Source organism: Eumetopias jubatus, unplaced genomic scaffold (assembly GCF_037043125.1).
Source record: "Eumetopias jubatus isolate StellerSeaLion01/CBP00866 unplaced genomic scaffold, mEumJub1_p1.0 scaffold_7, whole genome shotgun sequence".
Lineage (NCBI taxonomy): Eukaryota > Metazoa > Chordata > Mammalia > Carnivora > Otariidae > Eumetopias > Eumetopias jubatus.
The window spans coordinates 103,756,364-103,773,020 of NW_028274813.1; the positions used below are offsets into that span (position 1 = coordinate 103,756,364).

The window sequence follows — 16,657 nt, forward strand, 5'->3', positions numbered from 1 at the left end:
TAATCAGAGTTCAGCAGCCCTGCAAAATCAGCACTGGATCAATAAGTGGCCTCACACAGCCTAAAAGAAACTGAGGTGAAGGAAGTAAAATATAATCCAATTTTAAAACATGACTCATAGAACCAGTAAGTCTTCAGGCCACAAATGCTCCCCATCATTAAATGTTCCAGTAGTATTGCCCTCGTGAGCGTGGGAAGGCATGTGAGAATGTTTTCTAAATCCATTTTTTTTTTTAAGTTAAATTGGTAATTAAAGTTGACTTGGAGCGTGTGATTACGTTGGTTCCTCTGTTCGTTGCGTGTACTCTGAACGGGAGCCCTGGCTCCCTCCGCACCACCGATGTCCTCTAGGGGGCGAGCCCAGGAGAAGCCCGAGTCCCCAGCGTGGCTCTGTGCACGCCGCCTGCCAGAATTCGCCCTGCAGAGCTTCTGCGAAGGCAACAAGAGGAGACACTGTGATAAAGAATCCAGTGCGGGGTGGACACTTGGAAAACATTTCTCAAGCCCTTTATTTTTATAAACAAGGAGACGGAGACCCAGAGCGGTTGCTGATGGTCACAGAATCTTTAAACACCAAGTCTAGAAAGCTCTGCTGTGCTGCAGTGCCAAGTGTGGGGACAGTGGCTTTTCAGGTCCCATAGAACTGAGTTCGGATCCCTCCTGCTAACCCCTCTAGTCCCCCTCCACCCAGTTGTGGCCAGTTGCTTAACCTTTCTGAGCCTTTTTCATTATCTGCATAATGGGGATAGTAACGTCTAGGTAATGTTGATGAAAGGAAGAAATGATACCATGTACCTTTAGGATCTTCCTTATGTTGGTTCTCAATAAGTATCTGTCCTGTGAATGAATATGTCCGTCCCCCCCAGCCCTCTAAAAAGCAATGGTTGCACTCTTGGAATAAATCTTTACTGCTGATATTTTAGGCAGTATCTTATGGGCTTTCTCATATTTAGAAAGGAGACCCTGGGAGGGGAAGGAAAGGAGAGTTTGAGGTGGGGTAGCACCACTCTGGTTGGGGTGAAAAGCTACTTTAAGAAGACTGAGCAGCCCCGGTACTATCTTTTTTTGTTGTTTTTTAAAGATTTTTTATTTATTTATTTGACAGAGAGAGACACAGAGAGGGAGTGGGAGAGGGAGAAGCAGGCTTCCTGCTGAGCATGGAGCCGGACGTGGGGCTCGATCCCAGGACCCTGGGATCATGACCTGAGCTGAAGGCAGACACTTAACGACTGAGCCACCCAGGCGCCCAGCCCTGGTACTATCTTGCTCTGCTGCCAACACCTGGGGGCCTGCATTTCTGTCAGTCAGAGGTCCTTAGAGCTCCCAGGTCCTGACATTCTCTGCCAGAAAAGTGGGGACTCTAGTAAGGCAGAGTCACATCCCCCCTTGGCCCAGTGCCTGCCTCCCCTCCCCTAGTGCTCTGACAAAGGGACCGATCGGGCTGTTCCAAGTAATACTAATCAAAGCATTTTATGAGAAGTGCTATTTATGCCCAGCTACCCAATGATCATGCATATCAAACACACCAGAGTAATGTGGTGATAAATTTTATTTTGGTTGCATTATGAAATTGAGGTCATGTTTTCTCAGTCTTCATAATTTATATAGCACAAAATTTTTTACAAATTAGTAAGTTATAATTCTCACAATTCTTTTTTGGGGGGGAGAGGGAGCAGGACAGGGATGAGGTTAAAATATACTTTTTCCACTATTAAAAATATTGCTACAGTACACAAAATGCAGAATATAGAGAAAAGAAAGAAAATCTCCCATATTTACAACATTCCATTGCTGTTAATATTTTTTAGTGGGTTTCAAAAACATTTTTTTTAAAGATTTTATTTATTTATTTGAGAGACAGAGAGAATGAGAGAGAAAGCACATGAGATGGGGGGGAGGGTCAGAGGGAGAAGCAGACTCCCTGCTGAGCAGGGAGCCCGATGCGGGACTCGATCCAAGGACTCCAGGATCATGACCTGAGCCGAAGGCAGTCGCTTAACCAACTGAGCCACCCAGGCGCCCTCAAAAACATTTTTAAATGTACTTTTTACAAAGTTATAATCATGGTAACGTTTCTGATTTTAAAACCTTGGCCTCCTCAGTGCCTAGCAATGACATTCATTCATTCCCCAAGCATTCCCCAGATGCTTACTCTGTGCCTGGCACTGGGGTATAAAAATGAATTAGACAGGGTCCTTGCTAGGATATTGTTCCATCTCCTGTCAGAGTATTTTCAGCTTGTTTATGTATCTGCTAAATGGTTCTATTCATGGGGGTGGGGAGAAGACAGTGATGGATTAAGGGCAAAGTAGGGGAATGTATCTGGTGACAGCAAAGAACAGCAAAGAGCCTGGTATGGCCAGAGAAATAGGTGCTCCAGTCAGTACTTGCTCAGTGAATGACATCCCAGCATGCAGTGCACACACTTTCGTTTAGTCCTTGTCGTTCAAAGTGGATCTCAAATTGCATCTCCTCCTGCCTCCTTTATTCCAGGTTTTTAAAAAAATGTTATCTGTGCAGATGTTATCCTCTTCAGATTGGAACCAGTTTGTAAAGAATCCTCGCTTTCCACTTAACTGGGAACCTCTCCGTGACTTTGAGTTTTCCTCTTCTGGGCCACTTACGTGGGTCTCCTCTTGGTCTGATTTCCCCAGTGTCTAGAACTGTACCTGGTTTAATTAAGTGTTCAGTTAAAGACCTCTTGAACGAGCGAATGAATTTCCCCTTGTGAGTTTCATCAGTCCTTTTGACATCCACCCTTCTTTTAGCCTTTCCATCTGTCATACCCATGCCAATTTCATTTACTTGTGTTTTTTTTTTTTTTTTTGAACCCACATGAGTTACTGTCAGTTTTTCATTCACTCTGTTCCTTTCCCTGGGAGGGGTGCCAGGTACTACCTCCCAGGGGTGTCTCATTACACACCAGCCTCCTTTGGACTTTAAGAGGCTGGAGATCTTTTAAGCAATTACTTTTAACCATATTACTCTGGTGTGTTTGATATGCATGATCATTGGGTAGCTGAGCAAGGAGGGAGAGAATGCCTGCCTGCCTGCCTGCCTACCCAGCACTCAAAGGATCAGGCTGAGCAAGCCAAAACTCTCATGCCTTGGACCTTCTCCAACTTCACCCCAAGATTCCATCTGAGTGTGGATCTGGATACCATCAGCACATCACCCAATAGGAATGAGAAGCTACAAGTCAAGCAAGAAGTCAATAGGGGTTCCAGTTTGAGATTAGAGCAAGATTCACACTTTCTAGTCAAATCCAGATTTTCAACCATGTGGTGACACCATCATCGTACCACACCAAAATGCCTTTATGGGGCTATTATAGAGAAACAGGATAAAGACCCTGGACTAGGGGTGAGGAGACCTGGGTTCTCCCTCTGGTGATTTGATATCCTACACATGGTGAACAAGCTTAGACTCTTTAGGTATCGGTTTCTTCACTTATCTGTAAAAGAGTGGGTTGGACTAGATGATCTCCAAAAGATATTCAAGTGCCAAAAATCCCAGTCCAAGATCCTAACTCAAAAGGAAAGCCTGCCACATGGTATTCAAATCCTCCCACAATGAGTATTTTGCAAACTAGTGTCACTACCACCCCCAGTCCCACAACACTACCCCATTACAGGCACCTAGATTTCAGACAGGCTGGTGGAGATGGTACACAGGAGGAAGTAGATCAGCTTATTTGAGGTAGCTCAGTGCTGAGAAAAGCTGACGACCCTGCCCAAATTCTCAGGGGACTGACATGCATCAGAACACCCACTTAATGTGTACTGAGAAACCACAGCTGCCAAACAGAGGATACTGCTCTGTTCCCACCCCAGCCTTTCTACCCTACACTATACCTTGTCCCCCATCACCCTTCCAGGATGCTGCTTCTGGAAACCAAGGTGAGATCAGAAGGCTGTTGCGTAAGTGTGAGTGTCTCCATGAAAGGAGGGGCTCCCTCATTCCTCAGAGTCTTGCCCTCCTGGGCCTCTGTGCCCCACACCCCAGTGCCAGAGACACACTGGCCAAGTTCCTTTGAAATGTTCTTTCTCCGTGCTCTAAGCTGTCATTCCTATTCTCCAGTTACCCAGGCTCACACGAAGGTGTGGAGATGGCTTTGGGAAGGGTCTGTTATAGGGGCTCAGGTATCATTAATGAGAATGGAGGGGCTGATTTCTTGGACAGTGTCTGACCTCTTTAGTTGGCAAGGGTGTAGCACATCTCCTATGGGGCCTGGGGCTGCCAGTTTGGGGCCACCCCCCTTCCCTCTGAATCCTTCGGTCCTTGCCATCCTCTCTGTAACCAAACCCAGGTCGCAAGGAAGTGATCGTCATCTTCCAATGCAAATATTCTCGTAGCCTTCTCCCCAGAAATCCACTCCAGGGGGTCCATGGCAAAAGTAGGCCTTCAAAAGTGTGCAAGAGGATGAAGTTGGTGACTCATGTTCATTAGGAACCTGCTTTACGAATGGCAAGAGTTACATGTTCTACATACATTAATCATTCCTCACCAATGGGGTCATCACTATTCTAACCCCTATTTTATAGCTTTGGTCCTACAAGTTTCAAAGAGAGTAGGTCCAAGGTCACATGGTTGTGAAGAGGTAGAGGAGCATTCAAACTCAGTTCTGCCTGTTGCCAAAGCTAAAGCTCTATCCATCAAATTGCTGTACTCGAGGGCCAAATATTTATTGAGAACCTACTATATGCAAACCCCCGGCTGTGATAAATGTGCCAATGAATGAGGAATGGGTAGCTCGTGCATTCCGGGGATGCAATTTCTAACTGTGAGGTGGTGTGAACATGAAGAATTCTATTCCAAAGTAGACTGAAATAAGTGCTAAGCAGTGTCCATGGGAACTGGATGAAGGTGAGAGATCAATTCACACCGTGTGTGGGGCGGGGGGAGGGAGGGGAGAGGGGAAAAGAGAAGAGGGAAGGATAAAGGAAGGAAAGAGGGAAAGAGAAAAAAAATATGAATAAGATGGGTCCTGGGAAGAATGTTTCTAGAAGACAGGCTTTGTGTTGTGCTTTAGTGGACCTCCCACAGGCTGCGGTGAAGTGCGCAGAGGAGACGGCTTGAGCAAGAAGCCAGGACAAGAGCACTCGGGATCGCATCAGCCATCAGGCCCACCCCTGCGGGAGTGTGGAGAGAAGCAAGGCTGACAGGTGGGTCAGCACCAAGTGTAGGGGAGCCTTGATGCCAGGGAAGGGTCTGGCTTGCTTCTGGGAGCAGTGGGGAGCTGCTGAAAGCTTCTGATAGAGCATAGGCAGGAAGAGATGACCGAAGTTTGCAGTGAGAACTGGCCGTGGGAGGGAGAGATGAGGTCTTTGTGGTTCCTCCCTTTGGCCACCGCCTGTTGCTAGGCTGGGCACTCAGTGGGGGACATAAAGAGGACAATTGCTTCCAGCAGTGGGGGCTCCCTATCTTAGCGCAGGCTGAGCATAAGACCCTAAAGACCTGTGGGACAGACTCAGAGCAGGGAGTGGGCTGATTTGGGTGTGGGGGTGACTGTAGGAACCTCAGAGAGTCCTGAGGGAGGAGGAGATGTTGGACATGGGCAGGGGGAATGGGAAAGGAAACATATTCTGGAACATGGTAAAGAAGTCGTTTCAGGGGCGCCTGGGTGGCTCAGTCGTGTAGGCGTCTGCCTTCGGCTCAGGTCATGATCCCAATGATCCCAGAGTTCTGGGATCGAGCCCCGCGTCGGGCTCCCTGCTCAGCAGGAAGCCTGCTTCTCCCTCTCCCATTCCCCCTGCTTGTGTTCCCTCTCTCGCTGTGTCTCTTTCTGTCAAATAAATAAAATCTTTAAAAATAAAAAAGAAGTCTTTTCAACTCAGCCAAAGCAAAATAACAGCCTTCGTCCCTTACAAATTCAAGCTCATTTCTGACTTTGATAATCTTTTTTAAGGAAGTGCAGATGAATTTTTCCCTAAGTGCAATAAAAACTCAATGAAATTAAGAACCCAATAGCCTGAGTGTTCAATCCACTGGATTCTTTGATTGAAATATAAGAAAAAGAGGTAAAAGACCACAGACAAGTTAATTTCAAGATGTCAATCATTAAAACACCTACTATGGATACCACAAGCAGAATCAGCAATGCAAGCAAATGACTCAGCCTGGGACCCATTTGAAGGGTGTGAGGGAAGCAACCCCACCTAAAAGGTTGCTCCACCCTTATTAATGTTTTTAGAGGCCTTAAATTCTGAAGAACTTCTGGTGTCCTCCTCCACAAAGTATAAAAGGGGAAAATTACACATATGCTACAATTTAACTACATCCTCTGATTGCAAAATTCTTTTCACTAGAATTGATTGCATGGGCGCACCTTTCTTTTTACCTGCTTTGAGGATTCCTTTTTTTTTTTTTTAAGATTTTATTTATTTGACAGAGACACAGCGAGAGAGGGAACACAAGCAGGAGGAGTGGGAGAGGGAGAAGCAGGCTTCCCGGTGAGCAGGGAGCCCGATGCGGGGCTCGATGTGGGGCACGATGTGGGGCTTGACCCAGGACCCTGGGATCATGACCTGAGCCAAAGGCAGACGCTTAACGACTGAGCCACCCAGGCGCCCCTGCTTTGAGGCTTCCTTAACCAGCAACTGCCCTCACTACCCTGTCACCATATCCAACAGCCTACCATTATAAAGACATTTTGGGGGGAGTCTTGAAAATGTTTACATTTTTAAGAGTTCCCTATTGAGAAAGAGAAGATGTAACATATCACGGCAGCAGAGTGAAAGTGGGAGTCCTCTGGTTGGCTCCTGCCACCACAGGGCTCCTCGCTTGCTGAGGCTGGGGAGGTGGCCTGCCTGGTGGTGAGACTCTAAGCAATTTTCTTAGTCTCTCTGGGCCTGTTTCCTGATCTGTAAGTTGAGGAGGAAGAGAACAGTAGTATCCCTCAGGGTTGTCCTGAGGGTGAAATGAATTAACAGACAGAAAGCATTCAGAAGGGTGAGGCTCTGAAAGTGTTGATATGTTATCACATTCACCTTCACAAGGATCCAATGGAGGATCATTGTCCCCATTGTAGTTAGATGAGGCTCAGAGGGAGGCTCAGAGAAGGTAGGTAACCTGTCCTAGGATACACAGCTGGGAAGTAGCAGGATTAGCTAGGAGTCAAAGCCAAGTGCATTTGACTCTAAAGACCCAGCCCGCTCTCCCTTCTATTACACAATGCACATTTCTCTGAGTGGGGAATCACATGAGCCTTACATTTTTTTTTCTTTAAATAGAACTTACCTTTTTGATAACCAGTTATACAAAACTCAAAAGAAATAAAAGGGTGTGCAGTGAAAAAGGAATTGCCCTCCTTCCCTCCTCTGCTCCCACCCAGCCTCCCTCCCCAGAGCCAACAGCTGTTACCAATTTCTTATATGTCCTTCCAGAGTAAGCTTTAGACTGAGCTTCTCACTGCTTTAACACACACTGGTTTACCAGAGTCACATAATTCCCTGAGTGCCTTGCAGACGCCGGGGACTTGATGCTGGGCTACTGCGGCCCTTCAGAGGGCTCACTGGCTTGAGTCTAGAAGTTATTTGTGGAGGAGCCTGCTATCCTGACTGCTGTCTCCAGCGTTTTTCCTTCTGTAACCATCTCTTTCCCCAGTAGAACCAACATGCGGAGCACAGGAAAGGCCAAATGAAGTGCATGAGAAAACTCTTCTCCAGCTTGGCTTTACACAGACTTCAGCAAGCAAGGAGTCCTGTGGTGTCAGGAGCCAACCAGAGGACTCTGCGGGGTGCTGGACAAATGTGCCACCTCTCTGGGAGCACTTTCCTCCTTTGCGGAACTCCTGACCTTTCCAGCTCTCTAATCACTTTGCCCAAAAGGGACCTTAAGCAGGGTAATTTTCTCTGAAGCCTTGCTGCTTCTGGTCTCCATTTCCAGCCTGAAAGCACCAGCCACTCCACTGGTAACTGAGAATGGCCATTGGGGCTCTAACACCTTTTCCCTACCTTCCCATCATTGTTCTTTAGATAATGTTAAATACCCTTTTTTCCCATGCTTCTGCCAATTTATAACCAGGTCGGCCACAGCCGAGCTTTCTAGACGATGTGATTATAAAATATGCTTATAAACTGTGATGTGTAATTACATAAATGCAGAAGTTATGGGTATTGGCAACTTCAGAAAAATGGTTCTGATCATAACACATGAATCCCTATTCTCTCTTTCCAAACATGAAGTATCTGGCCAAGGGAGACAGAGCTTTCAGTGCGTAAGTCACCATTTTGGAATTAACTGTTACTATTCCCAGTTCATAGACAGAGGCTCCGGAGAGGTCAGGCGGCTGGCCTAAGGTCACACAGCAGGTCAGTGGCAGAAGCAGGATCCTAGTCTGGCGCCACAGCTCGGCTTCTTTCTAGTGCATCAGCACCCCCACAGAAAGGCTGGGGACTATGTTCTGGATTTTGAGAAACTCATTTTCTGGTTAGCTGAATATTGCAGATAGCTGAATTGTCAGGTCCAATTGTGGTTAGGAAAGGAGAGGGGAAAGCAGAGAGGGACGGTTCTCCAAGCCTAGGATTCTTTTCCCCCTTCAAAAGTCTACTTCTTAAAGTGTATGAGCCTCTCCTTTCCAGTGGGTTGTAAACTCCTCCACAGCACAGTTTCCCTTCATGATTACGGAAGGGGGGAGTAATATCTGCATTCTAATCCCTGCTTCTTTGTTTCTAGGTAGGTATGCACTGTGGTTTTAGTTTGCATTTTCCATGTGACTAATGCAGTTCAGCATCTTATAGGTGTTTAATAACTGTTCGTGCCTTTCTTTACTCTCTTATCTCTTATCTTTCTGCATCTTTGCACTTTTATCCCCTTTCCCAGGACCTAGCAAAGTGCAATCCTAAAAGATGCCAGAGTCCTGGGGCCCCCAACTTCTCTATGTTGGCAGTTCTCTGTTTTGGGGAGTCAGCAGCCCTACACTGCCTTCTGCCTACTTCCCAGCCTCATCTTTCATCTCTCTATCTCCTTCCACATGACTCTCCAGCCAGACTGGTAGGTTCAGATGCTCTCCAAGCCTCTGAGCATTTGCAGATACAGTTCCTACTGCCTTGGATACTATGCCCCACTCCCCCCACCACACTTGACCTGCTATCAATTAATTCTCAGGTCATATGTCACTTCCTCCAGGAAACCCTGCCTGATGCTTCCTCCCAGCCCCTCCCCCCATCAGTTTGGGTTAGTTGCCCCTTGTTTGTGGCTAAGCAACATCCTGTACTTCCCCTCCTAGCACTTATCACACTGTGTTGTAATTGCCTGCTTGCTGGTCTGTTTCTCTTGCCCTTCCTCATCCCTTTAAGAGTGAGACTTTGTGTATCCCATGTGCCTGGAGCATCACTTTTGTATCCCACGAGTCTTGAGCATCGGTGTTATTTATTGAATGGTCTGGCCCAGATCCCTTTAAATCTAATCTTCTGTGCTTGACTATAGTAGAATCAGTGATTTCAAGCCATCATCCTCCATCTTCCATATCAATCCTATTTAACAAGGTATCAAGAAAATGAATATTTATTGAAGATCTACTGTATGCCAAGCACCAAGATAGGCCCTTTTCATGTAAAGCTATTTTCACATTTAGAAGGCTTAGAGCTCCATGTCTAGACAGCACTTTGAAACTCAAAGGCTCTGATGTCCAGTCAGGCAATGAACAAGCAAGGGGAAAGGAGTAATACCACAGCACTTTCCATTTTTATAGTGGCAAAGAGATGTTAGTAGAGGAGGATCCCACGTAGCACTGGGCTCTGAGTCCCTGTATCTTCAGAGCCTGGCATGTAGCAGGAGCACAGACAAGATTTATTGAACAAATGAACTAATGGTTGAAGAGAGAACACAGAAAGAACAGACTGGAAGCTGAGGAGACCCACATTTCTTTCCAGATCTGACCTAATATATCTCTCCCACTTCCTTCAGTGCTGATAAACAAAACTGGACACTAAAGTATTTTTGTCTTGGGTGGCTGTCCACACTGCCGGCCAAGGCTGATCCTCACGATTTTTGCTCAGACTCCATTGACTAAAAATGACTATACCTAGTCACAAGGGAAGCTGAGAAATTTCTAGTTGTGAACCCAGGAGGAAAAGAAACAGGTCTGGGGTGAACAGCCAGCAGTCTCTGCCACAGGATACAAGGATCATCCCACCTCTGCCACTGTCACTGTGTGACCATGAGCTATCACAGGATCTCTGGATGCTCACTCTGGAAAGGCCGTTGGGGATCATCTAATTCAACTCCCTGGTTTTACAGATGGGAGACTAAGGCCTAGAGACAGAAGTAATTCCTTCACTGTCACAGTTGTTTGGTGCTAGGGCCACACTGTTTTTGCTTAATCGTTCAGTGCTTTATCTGCAAAGTGCGTCTTTAAACAGAAGAACTGTCTCGTCACCTTCCTGAAAGTGCTATGAAGTTCACATTTCAATGATAAAGAAGAAAGCATTAAAAGCAATACACATGAAGATGTTGATGACATAATGATTATTACAATGGACTGAAATGATTCTTTCTTTAGTTAGAAGGCTATTCTGTGTCCTTTGGTACATTAGAGACTTCATTATTAGGAACTTCAGCTACCCCCACATAATACTGCAAAATCCTTTAGCTGACCAAGTGTATGAGGGGTGAAATTCTTACCACCTTTGACAAAAGACCAAGTACTAATTGTGTAAAATTGTGCACTTATTTCACCTTCTTTGAGCTTTAGTTCTTTCACCATCAAAATGAAAATAATACCTACCTCTCAGGTTAGTTGTGGGGATTAAAGAAGAAATGAAAACCACTTGATAGCGTATTTTGCACCTAGTTGGGACCCCAAAACGTTGTTTCTGTTGTTACCTAATTGCAGTTCTTTCTGTGAATACCTAGGGGACCATTACATGTAATGATTGATATAATTACTCTCAAGAGGGGCATTTTCAACATTCAATCAACAAATATGATCTTGTCTTAATATCTGAAATTGCTGAACTAGGTGCCTAGTATCCACGGAGAAAAAGAAAAGCATCTGTTCCCAAGGGAGACTGAGTGGTAAACAGAAAGTAACAGCACTGTGTGACAAGCTAATGGGACAGAATGGGGGGGGTTGGGGGCGGGGGCTTAGAAGTCTGCTTAGGTGAGTGATGGAGGACTTCCTTGAGGTTATGTGTTTCATGGTGAAGGAGTAGGAACTGGCCAGGTAGAAGGCAGACAGGTGAGGAAGGACACAGAGGTGTAAGGAAGCACATTTTCTATAATGAAGGAGCTATTTTTGGTACCGCTGGAACAGTAAAAATAATAAATGAATGAATGAGTGAATGAATGAATGAATAAGCCTTAGCAAAGGAGAAGGGACAGGTGACTGTGATGGCAGGTGGGTTTTTGATTGATTTTATCTTGCCAGAGATGGGGAACCACTGAAGAATTTTGGGCAGGGAGATAGTGCGAAACGGGTAAATGGGAAGAAGTGAGAGAATGAGGCTGCTGGGATGCCTGAGAGCGAAAGAGAGCCCTTGGGGTCTAACGGCCACGCCCATCTCCCTTCATTCAGTCATTCGAATAGTTACCGAGGACCTGCCAAAGACCAGGCAGAATTCCAGGAGCTGGAAGTCAGGCAGTGAACAGGACTGGAAAGGTCTCTGTTCTCATGGAAGAGAATGATAATAGATAAACAAGTAACCAAGCAAGGAAGTATCAGATTAGTGATTCTTGGAAAATTAAATCAGGTGATAAAGAGTCCCTGAGGCACTGTTCCTCCTCCCCGCCCCACCCCCCCGAATATACACCGAGCCTTCTCTAGATCTAACTTTGGTTTCCCAAGGAGGCTTTGCTCCTAGAAAAATCTCTAGGGTAAATAATTAACTCAGCTCTCTGGGTGCTTCCAATAAGCCTTTCCTGCGTGGGGATAATCAAAGCTAAGTCTTCCCCAGGGCCTGGTCAGTTTGTAATCCTTGCTTTAGGGCGGGACCCCCGATTCCGCGGCAAGTCTCAAGTGTAAGGCTAGGGGAAGGTCACAGAAACCTTGAGACCTTTCCTGATCGTTGTTCCCGTGGCAACATGTGACGTCCCCTCTCAGCAACCCCCCCTCCTTTATATATATATATATATATATTTTTTTTTTTTTTAGAAGAGAAACATTTGATAGCACGATCGAAATCGTGTATTCCTCTCCTCTGAAAGGTGCAAAGTTTGGAAAACACACCCGCCTCTTCCGGCAGGAGCGCCCCCATCCCCCGCCTGGGCCTCGCGGCGGGGGTGGGTGGGAGCCAGCTGGTAGGGGAATCCCCGCAGCCGCGGTCCCTAGGGCCTGAGCCGGAGGCTGGCTGGTTACCACTAGGGCTCTAAGTGTATCAGAGCTCCTCAGCGCCAAAGGGATGTGCGCCAAGAACAAAAAAGCAAACGTTGTTGTTGTATGTAGCCGACGAGATTAGGGACTGAGAAAGCGGATTTCCCAGTGTGCCCCATGGTCTTCCCCGAGTTTGACACATTTACTCACCGCGAAAGCTTTTTGTTTTTTGTTTTTTTCAAATGAAAACTTTCAGAGACACAGGGAAGTTCTGTCTCTAGTTTTAGGGAAATCTAGTGAAAGCCCCAGGAGGGCCTTTCTGATTTTGCCAGTTTCTCTGGACTGTTTGAAAGTCATAGTTCACCCTCTGGGGACTTTAGCAGTCAGTGATGACTAAATTAGGGCCCCTGCTCTGGAGGAGTTTTTAATTCTGGTTGGGAGGAGAAGAGGCTAATGAAAATCTTCTTTCTTCTTCTTCTCCTCCTCCTTCTTCTTCTCCTTTCTTTCTTTCCTTCTTTCTTTCTTTCTCTTTCTTTCTTTCCTTCCTCCCTTCCTTCCTCCCTCCCTCCTTCCTTCCTTTCTTTCTTTCTTTCTTTCTTTCTTTCTTTCTTTCTTTCTCTCTCTCTCTCTCTCTCTCTCTCTCTCTCTCTCTCTCTCTCTCTCTCTCTCTCTTTCTTTCAAGCAGTTTACACCTTAGGGGCTTTCACATTCCTAATGCCGTTAAAATGATACACTCAGAGCCAAAAGGAAATTTAGAGATTACCTGGGGGTTGAGGGGGAGAAGCAAATACCTGACATATACTCAGCCACTTCCTATGCTCCTGCCCAAGGTAGACATTGCTAATCGACCATTCATTACTGAACACTTATTTATTGGACATCCTACATGTTCCACACCTTATGTCAGGAATACAGCAGGAAACCATACAGACTTGTTTGCTACCCGTATGGACCTCCAAGGGGGGAGAGAGACATTAAACAAATAATTACATGCATGAAGAGTGTTTTTAAAAGGCAGAGTGTGAGGGCAAACAAGGGCATCACATATCTGGAGGTAACCTGGGGGTGGAGTGGGGTCAGGAAAGGCCTCCCTGAGGAAGTGATGTTTAAGCTGAGGTCTAGAGGATAAGGAAACTGAGTCTTTCGGAGAGTGGAAAAAGAAGCATTACATGCTGTTTATGGAAGACGACATGGGTCACACCGCATGCTCAATGGCTAAATGAGAGGGTATGGATACTAAATGGGGGGTAGTTGTCTAGAGAGAACTGGAGGTTGGTCTACCCAGGCCTTGGAAGAAAAAGCGGAGAGGGCTGGAAGGTCAGATTGAGCAAAGGTCCGATTTATTGTTTATCCACTCCCTTCCTAGGGTATTATGCCCTCACCGGCTATTAAAAAAAACTTTATAAGTTATTGGCTATCTACTAAGTAGTGGCAATTCTCATGAATTCTCACATCTTCCTTGTGAGATAAGTATTATTTTTCCAGTTTTACAGATTAAAAAGAGAGAGAGAGAAAAAGCTTGGGAGGACTAGAGACACTTGCCAAAGTTGGCCATCAAGCAGGCAACAGAACTAAGATTTGAGCAACTGCACTTTCCACAACTCCTCACTGTCCTAAAATCTCCATACCCGGGCTTGCTCTAAAAGCAATCAAATAAAACTTGGAAAGCGACAGAAGAGCTTTAATTCCAAAATATTACCGGGGGAAAGGGTGGGCAGAGATGCCCCAGGTGACTGAACTTCAAGCAGCAGAGGAGCGTGCGGAAGAAAACGAGTCGCGGCGGAGGGTGTGTGTGTGGGGGGGGTGGGGGGAAGGGGGCAGTGAGAAGTGACCCGGAGGGCGTCCCTGGGCTCCTCCAGGACCGCGCGGCGGGGAGGTGCCCTGCTCTAACCATTACCCGGCCCGGCCCGGTTAATCATTTCCTGACCTTCCTTCCCCCTTTCGCCCTGCCCGCAGGATTGCCACATCAGCCTCCCCCCTCCCCCTGCTCGCCTCCTGGCCCTCCAGCTCCCTCGCCGGGTTTTACAAGAAGCCCCATCTTGGAGGCAATATTTGTAATAGCCCCGGACGTCCTCAAGGCCATTCCCCAGAGAGATCGAAGGCTAGCTCGGGGGTAATGCCCGACCAAGCTGCTCCTTGAGGCTTGCCCTGTCCCCTTTTCCATAAAGAGGTCAAAGAGCGGGGGATCCAGTCCCGCACGGATTAACCAATTACAAACTCAGTTTCCCTCAGGCCAAAAAGAGCACGGTAACAGCAGCCAGCAGAGTGGTGCAAGGTTTAAATGAGTTATTGTGTGTAAAGTGCCTGTCTAGAAGACGGTAGTGGGTGTTTAACATATGTTAGATCCCTTCCCTTTTTATCACCTGGTAATTGGGACCTCGCGCTCAGCAAACCCAGGTTCCATCTATCTCACTTGAACCTCCACTGGTGAGTGAGGTCTCAGAGTCCAACCACGTGCTCCAGGTAACGCGGATGGGGTCACAGTGACAAGATCTGATCCCAGGTTCGTGGGCGCCCCCGCGGGCCCAGCCACACAGTACCCAGGTGGCTGGCTAAAGGCCACGTGTTCAGGACCTAGAACTGGGTCAGTATCGCACCTGTCGCAGGGACCGTAACACTAAATCGGGACTACTCTGGGACCGACGCAGCCGGCTGGGCCACCGAGAGCCAGGAACTTAATCTCTCTGAGCTTGTGTTTCCGTGTGTAAAATGGGACCTATAGTGCCTGTCTGCCCGAGTGGTTTTTATTTGCTTCTTCACACTTTCCTGAGTGGCTAGATTTTCTACCACAGTGTCGTCAGACCACCACACCACGCGCAGGATCAGTCTTCTCTGAGAGCACTCGTTCCTCCGCGGTAAACGCAGCGGACCTGCCCGGCGTGCCGGGGCTTGGCAACCCACCCTTACCGGTGCGGAGGGGTGGGGAGAAGCCGTGGCCGCCCCGTGCGGCAGAGTTGGGAAGTCACTCGCGAACGCAGCCTGAATCTCAGGGCCACCCGCCCGCGCGCTACGGGACCCCACCCGGCGGGAGTGGGCGGGGGCGGGGCCTGGTATGGGGGCGGGGCCTGGTATGGGGGCGGGGCAGGGCCGGCCTGGGAAGACGGAAGCCTTCAGCCTAGGAGTGGCGGTAGAACCCGGATCCCGGAATTCCACGTTCTTCGGAGCGGGGCTTCTGGAGACGGCGGGTGGGAAAACCCGGCGCCCGGAAGCCTTTGCTTTCTTTGACGCAAGGGCTCGGGACGCAGCCGCCGTCGGCCGAGCGCCCGGCGAGGAGCGACCCCAGACGGAGCCTTCGGAGCCCCTCCGCCCTCACGTCTCCAGGTCCCCGAGCCTCGGTCTTCCTCGCCGCCCTACTCGTGGCCATGGAGTGTCCGCACCTCAGCTCTAGCGTCTGCATCGCTCCGGACTCAGCCAAGTTCCCCAACGGCTCCCCGTCGTCCTGGTGTTGCAGCGGTGAGTGCGGCCCCGGGGCGGCCCTGCCGCGCACCCGAGGCCCCGGCCTCGCCAGGCCTGCCGTCTAGGGGCCGCGGGCGGCCGGCGCGCGGACCCGGAAAAGGGTGAGGGCGAGCCAGGCCCGGCGGCTGGGGAGGGGTCTGCGGTGAGGCGGGCTCTGGCGGGCGCGGCGGGTGGAGCGGCGGCGGCTCCTTTGTTTCCCGCGGCCCGACGGCCCGGCCGGCTGAGGAGAGGCCCGAGAGGGGCGGGAGCCCACGGGGGCCACGAGCGCGTGGGGGCAGCGGCGGGCGGGGAGCCTGGCCGGCAGCTCGCCCCCCGCCCCGCCCTGCTGGGGGGCTGTGCTCACCTGTGTTGCGGGGTCCGGGGCTGTGGGGGCTGGTGTCCGGCCCCCCACGATGCGGCCGCACGTGTGGCGGGGCCCGGGTTGCGTCCCTCCTCCAGCGCACGAGAAAAGCGCCGCTCTCCCGGCGTAGCTTTGTCTGGGCTGCGGGGCGCGCTGGGGCCCTTCGCCGCTTCCTCGGCCCCGCTTCCTTTCGTTTCCCTTCGCTTCCCGGCAGGCTCGGGCAACTCGATCCACGCCAGGTGGGAATCCTCAGCCCCGAGAGGCTCTCGGAATTCGGAACTCGGGCGGCGGAGGTCGGAGTCTTTCATCAGCCAGGGAGGGTGAAGTTTGAAAACAGGCTACAGGCTAAAAAGCTCAGGAGACTGAGCCAGCCGCTGGTTTGGAGGGGCGGCTCGAGTTGCCGTTCAGATCTTCTGGGTTGTCTGAAATTGGGTTAGGATTCCCAAGTTCATGTGCTGTAAAACAGGTATTAGGTTTATGTAATGCTTTTGCGTTACTTCAGCATCTTAACTCCTTCTGCCGGGCTCTTTGGAAGCCCCAGTGCCCTCTTATTGTCTGCTCCAGCGACTTAGGATCGCACCAGCCACACTGCTTTTGATTACTTCCTGG

At 48.9% G+C, this 16,657-nt stretch overlaps 2 protein-coding genes across 6 annotated transcripts in view; one reads left to right on the forward strand and one right to left on the reverse strand.

Moving 5' to 3' along the window:
• Positions 1 to 1,545: 1,545 nt before the first annotated feature.
• LOC148163952 (uncharacterized) lies at positions 1,546 to 16,626 on the reverse strand. Its single transcript, XM_088024844.1, has 2 exons — positions 16,052 to 16,626; positions 1,546 to 2,668 (listed from the first exon to the last, which is right to left on the reverse strand). The coding sequence occupies exons 1-2, from the start codon at positions 16,354 to 16,356 to the stop codon at positions 2,620 to 2,622; spliced, it is 354 nt and encodes a 117-aa protein (XP_087880970.1). The 5' UTR covers positions 16,357 to 16,626; the 3' UTR covers positions 1,546 to 2,619.
• USP3 (ubiquitin specific peptidase 3) overlaps positions 15,351 to 16,657 on the forward strand; it is a 105,176-nt gene continuing 103,869 nt past the window's right edge. For 2 of the 5 annotated variants that reach the window (XM_088024841.1, XM_028100266.2), the window contains exon 1: positions 15,351 to 15,705. In XM_088024841.1, coding sequence (XP_087880967.1) covers positions 15,615 to 15,705 — 91 coding nt within the window. In that variant the 5' untranslated portion in view covers positions 15,351 to 15,614. The remainder of the gene's footprint in view (positions 15,706 to 16,657) is intronic. The other 3 variants (XR_003608624.2, XM_028100265.2, XM_028100268.2) reach the window with 2 other exon arrangements.

Coding starts and splice junctions, on each gene's coding strand:
- LOC148163952 (XM_088024844.1), bottom strand. CDS start 16,356: ATGAAAGACTCCGACCTCCGCCGCCCGAGTTCCGAATTCCGAGAGCCT. Junction 2,669..16,051: donor CCCCGGACCCCGCAACACAG/GTGAGCACAGCC, acceptor TAATTAAACCAG/GTACAGTTCTAGACACTGGG.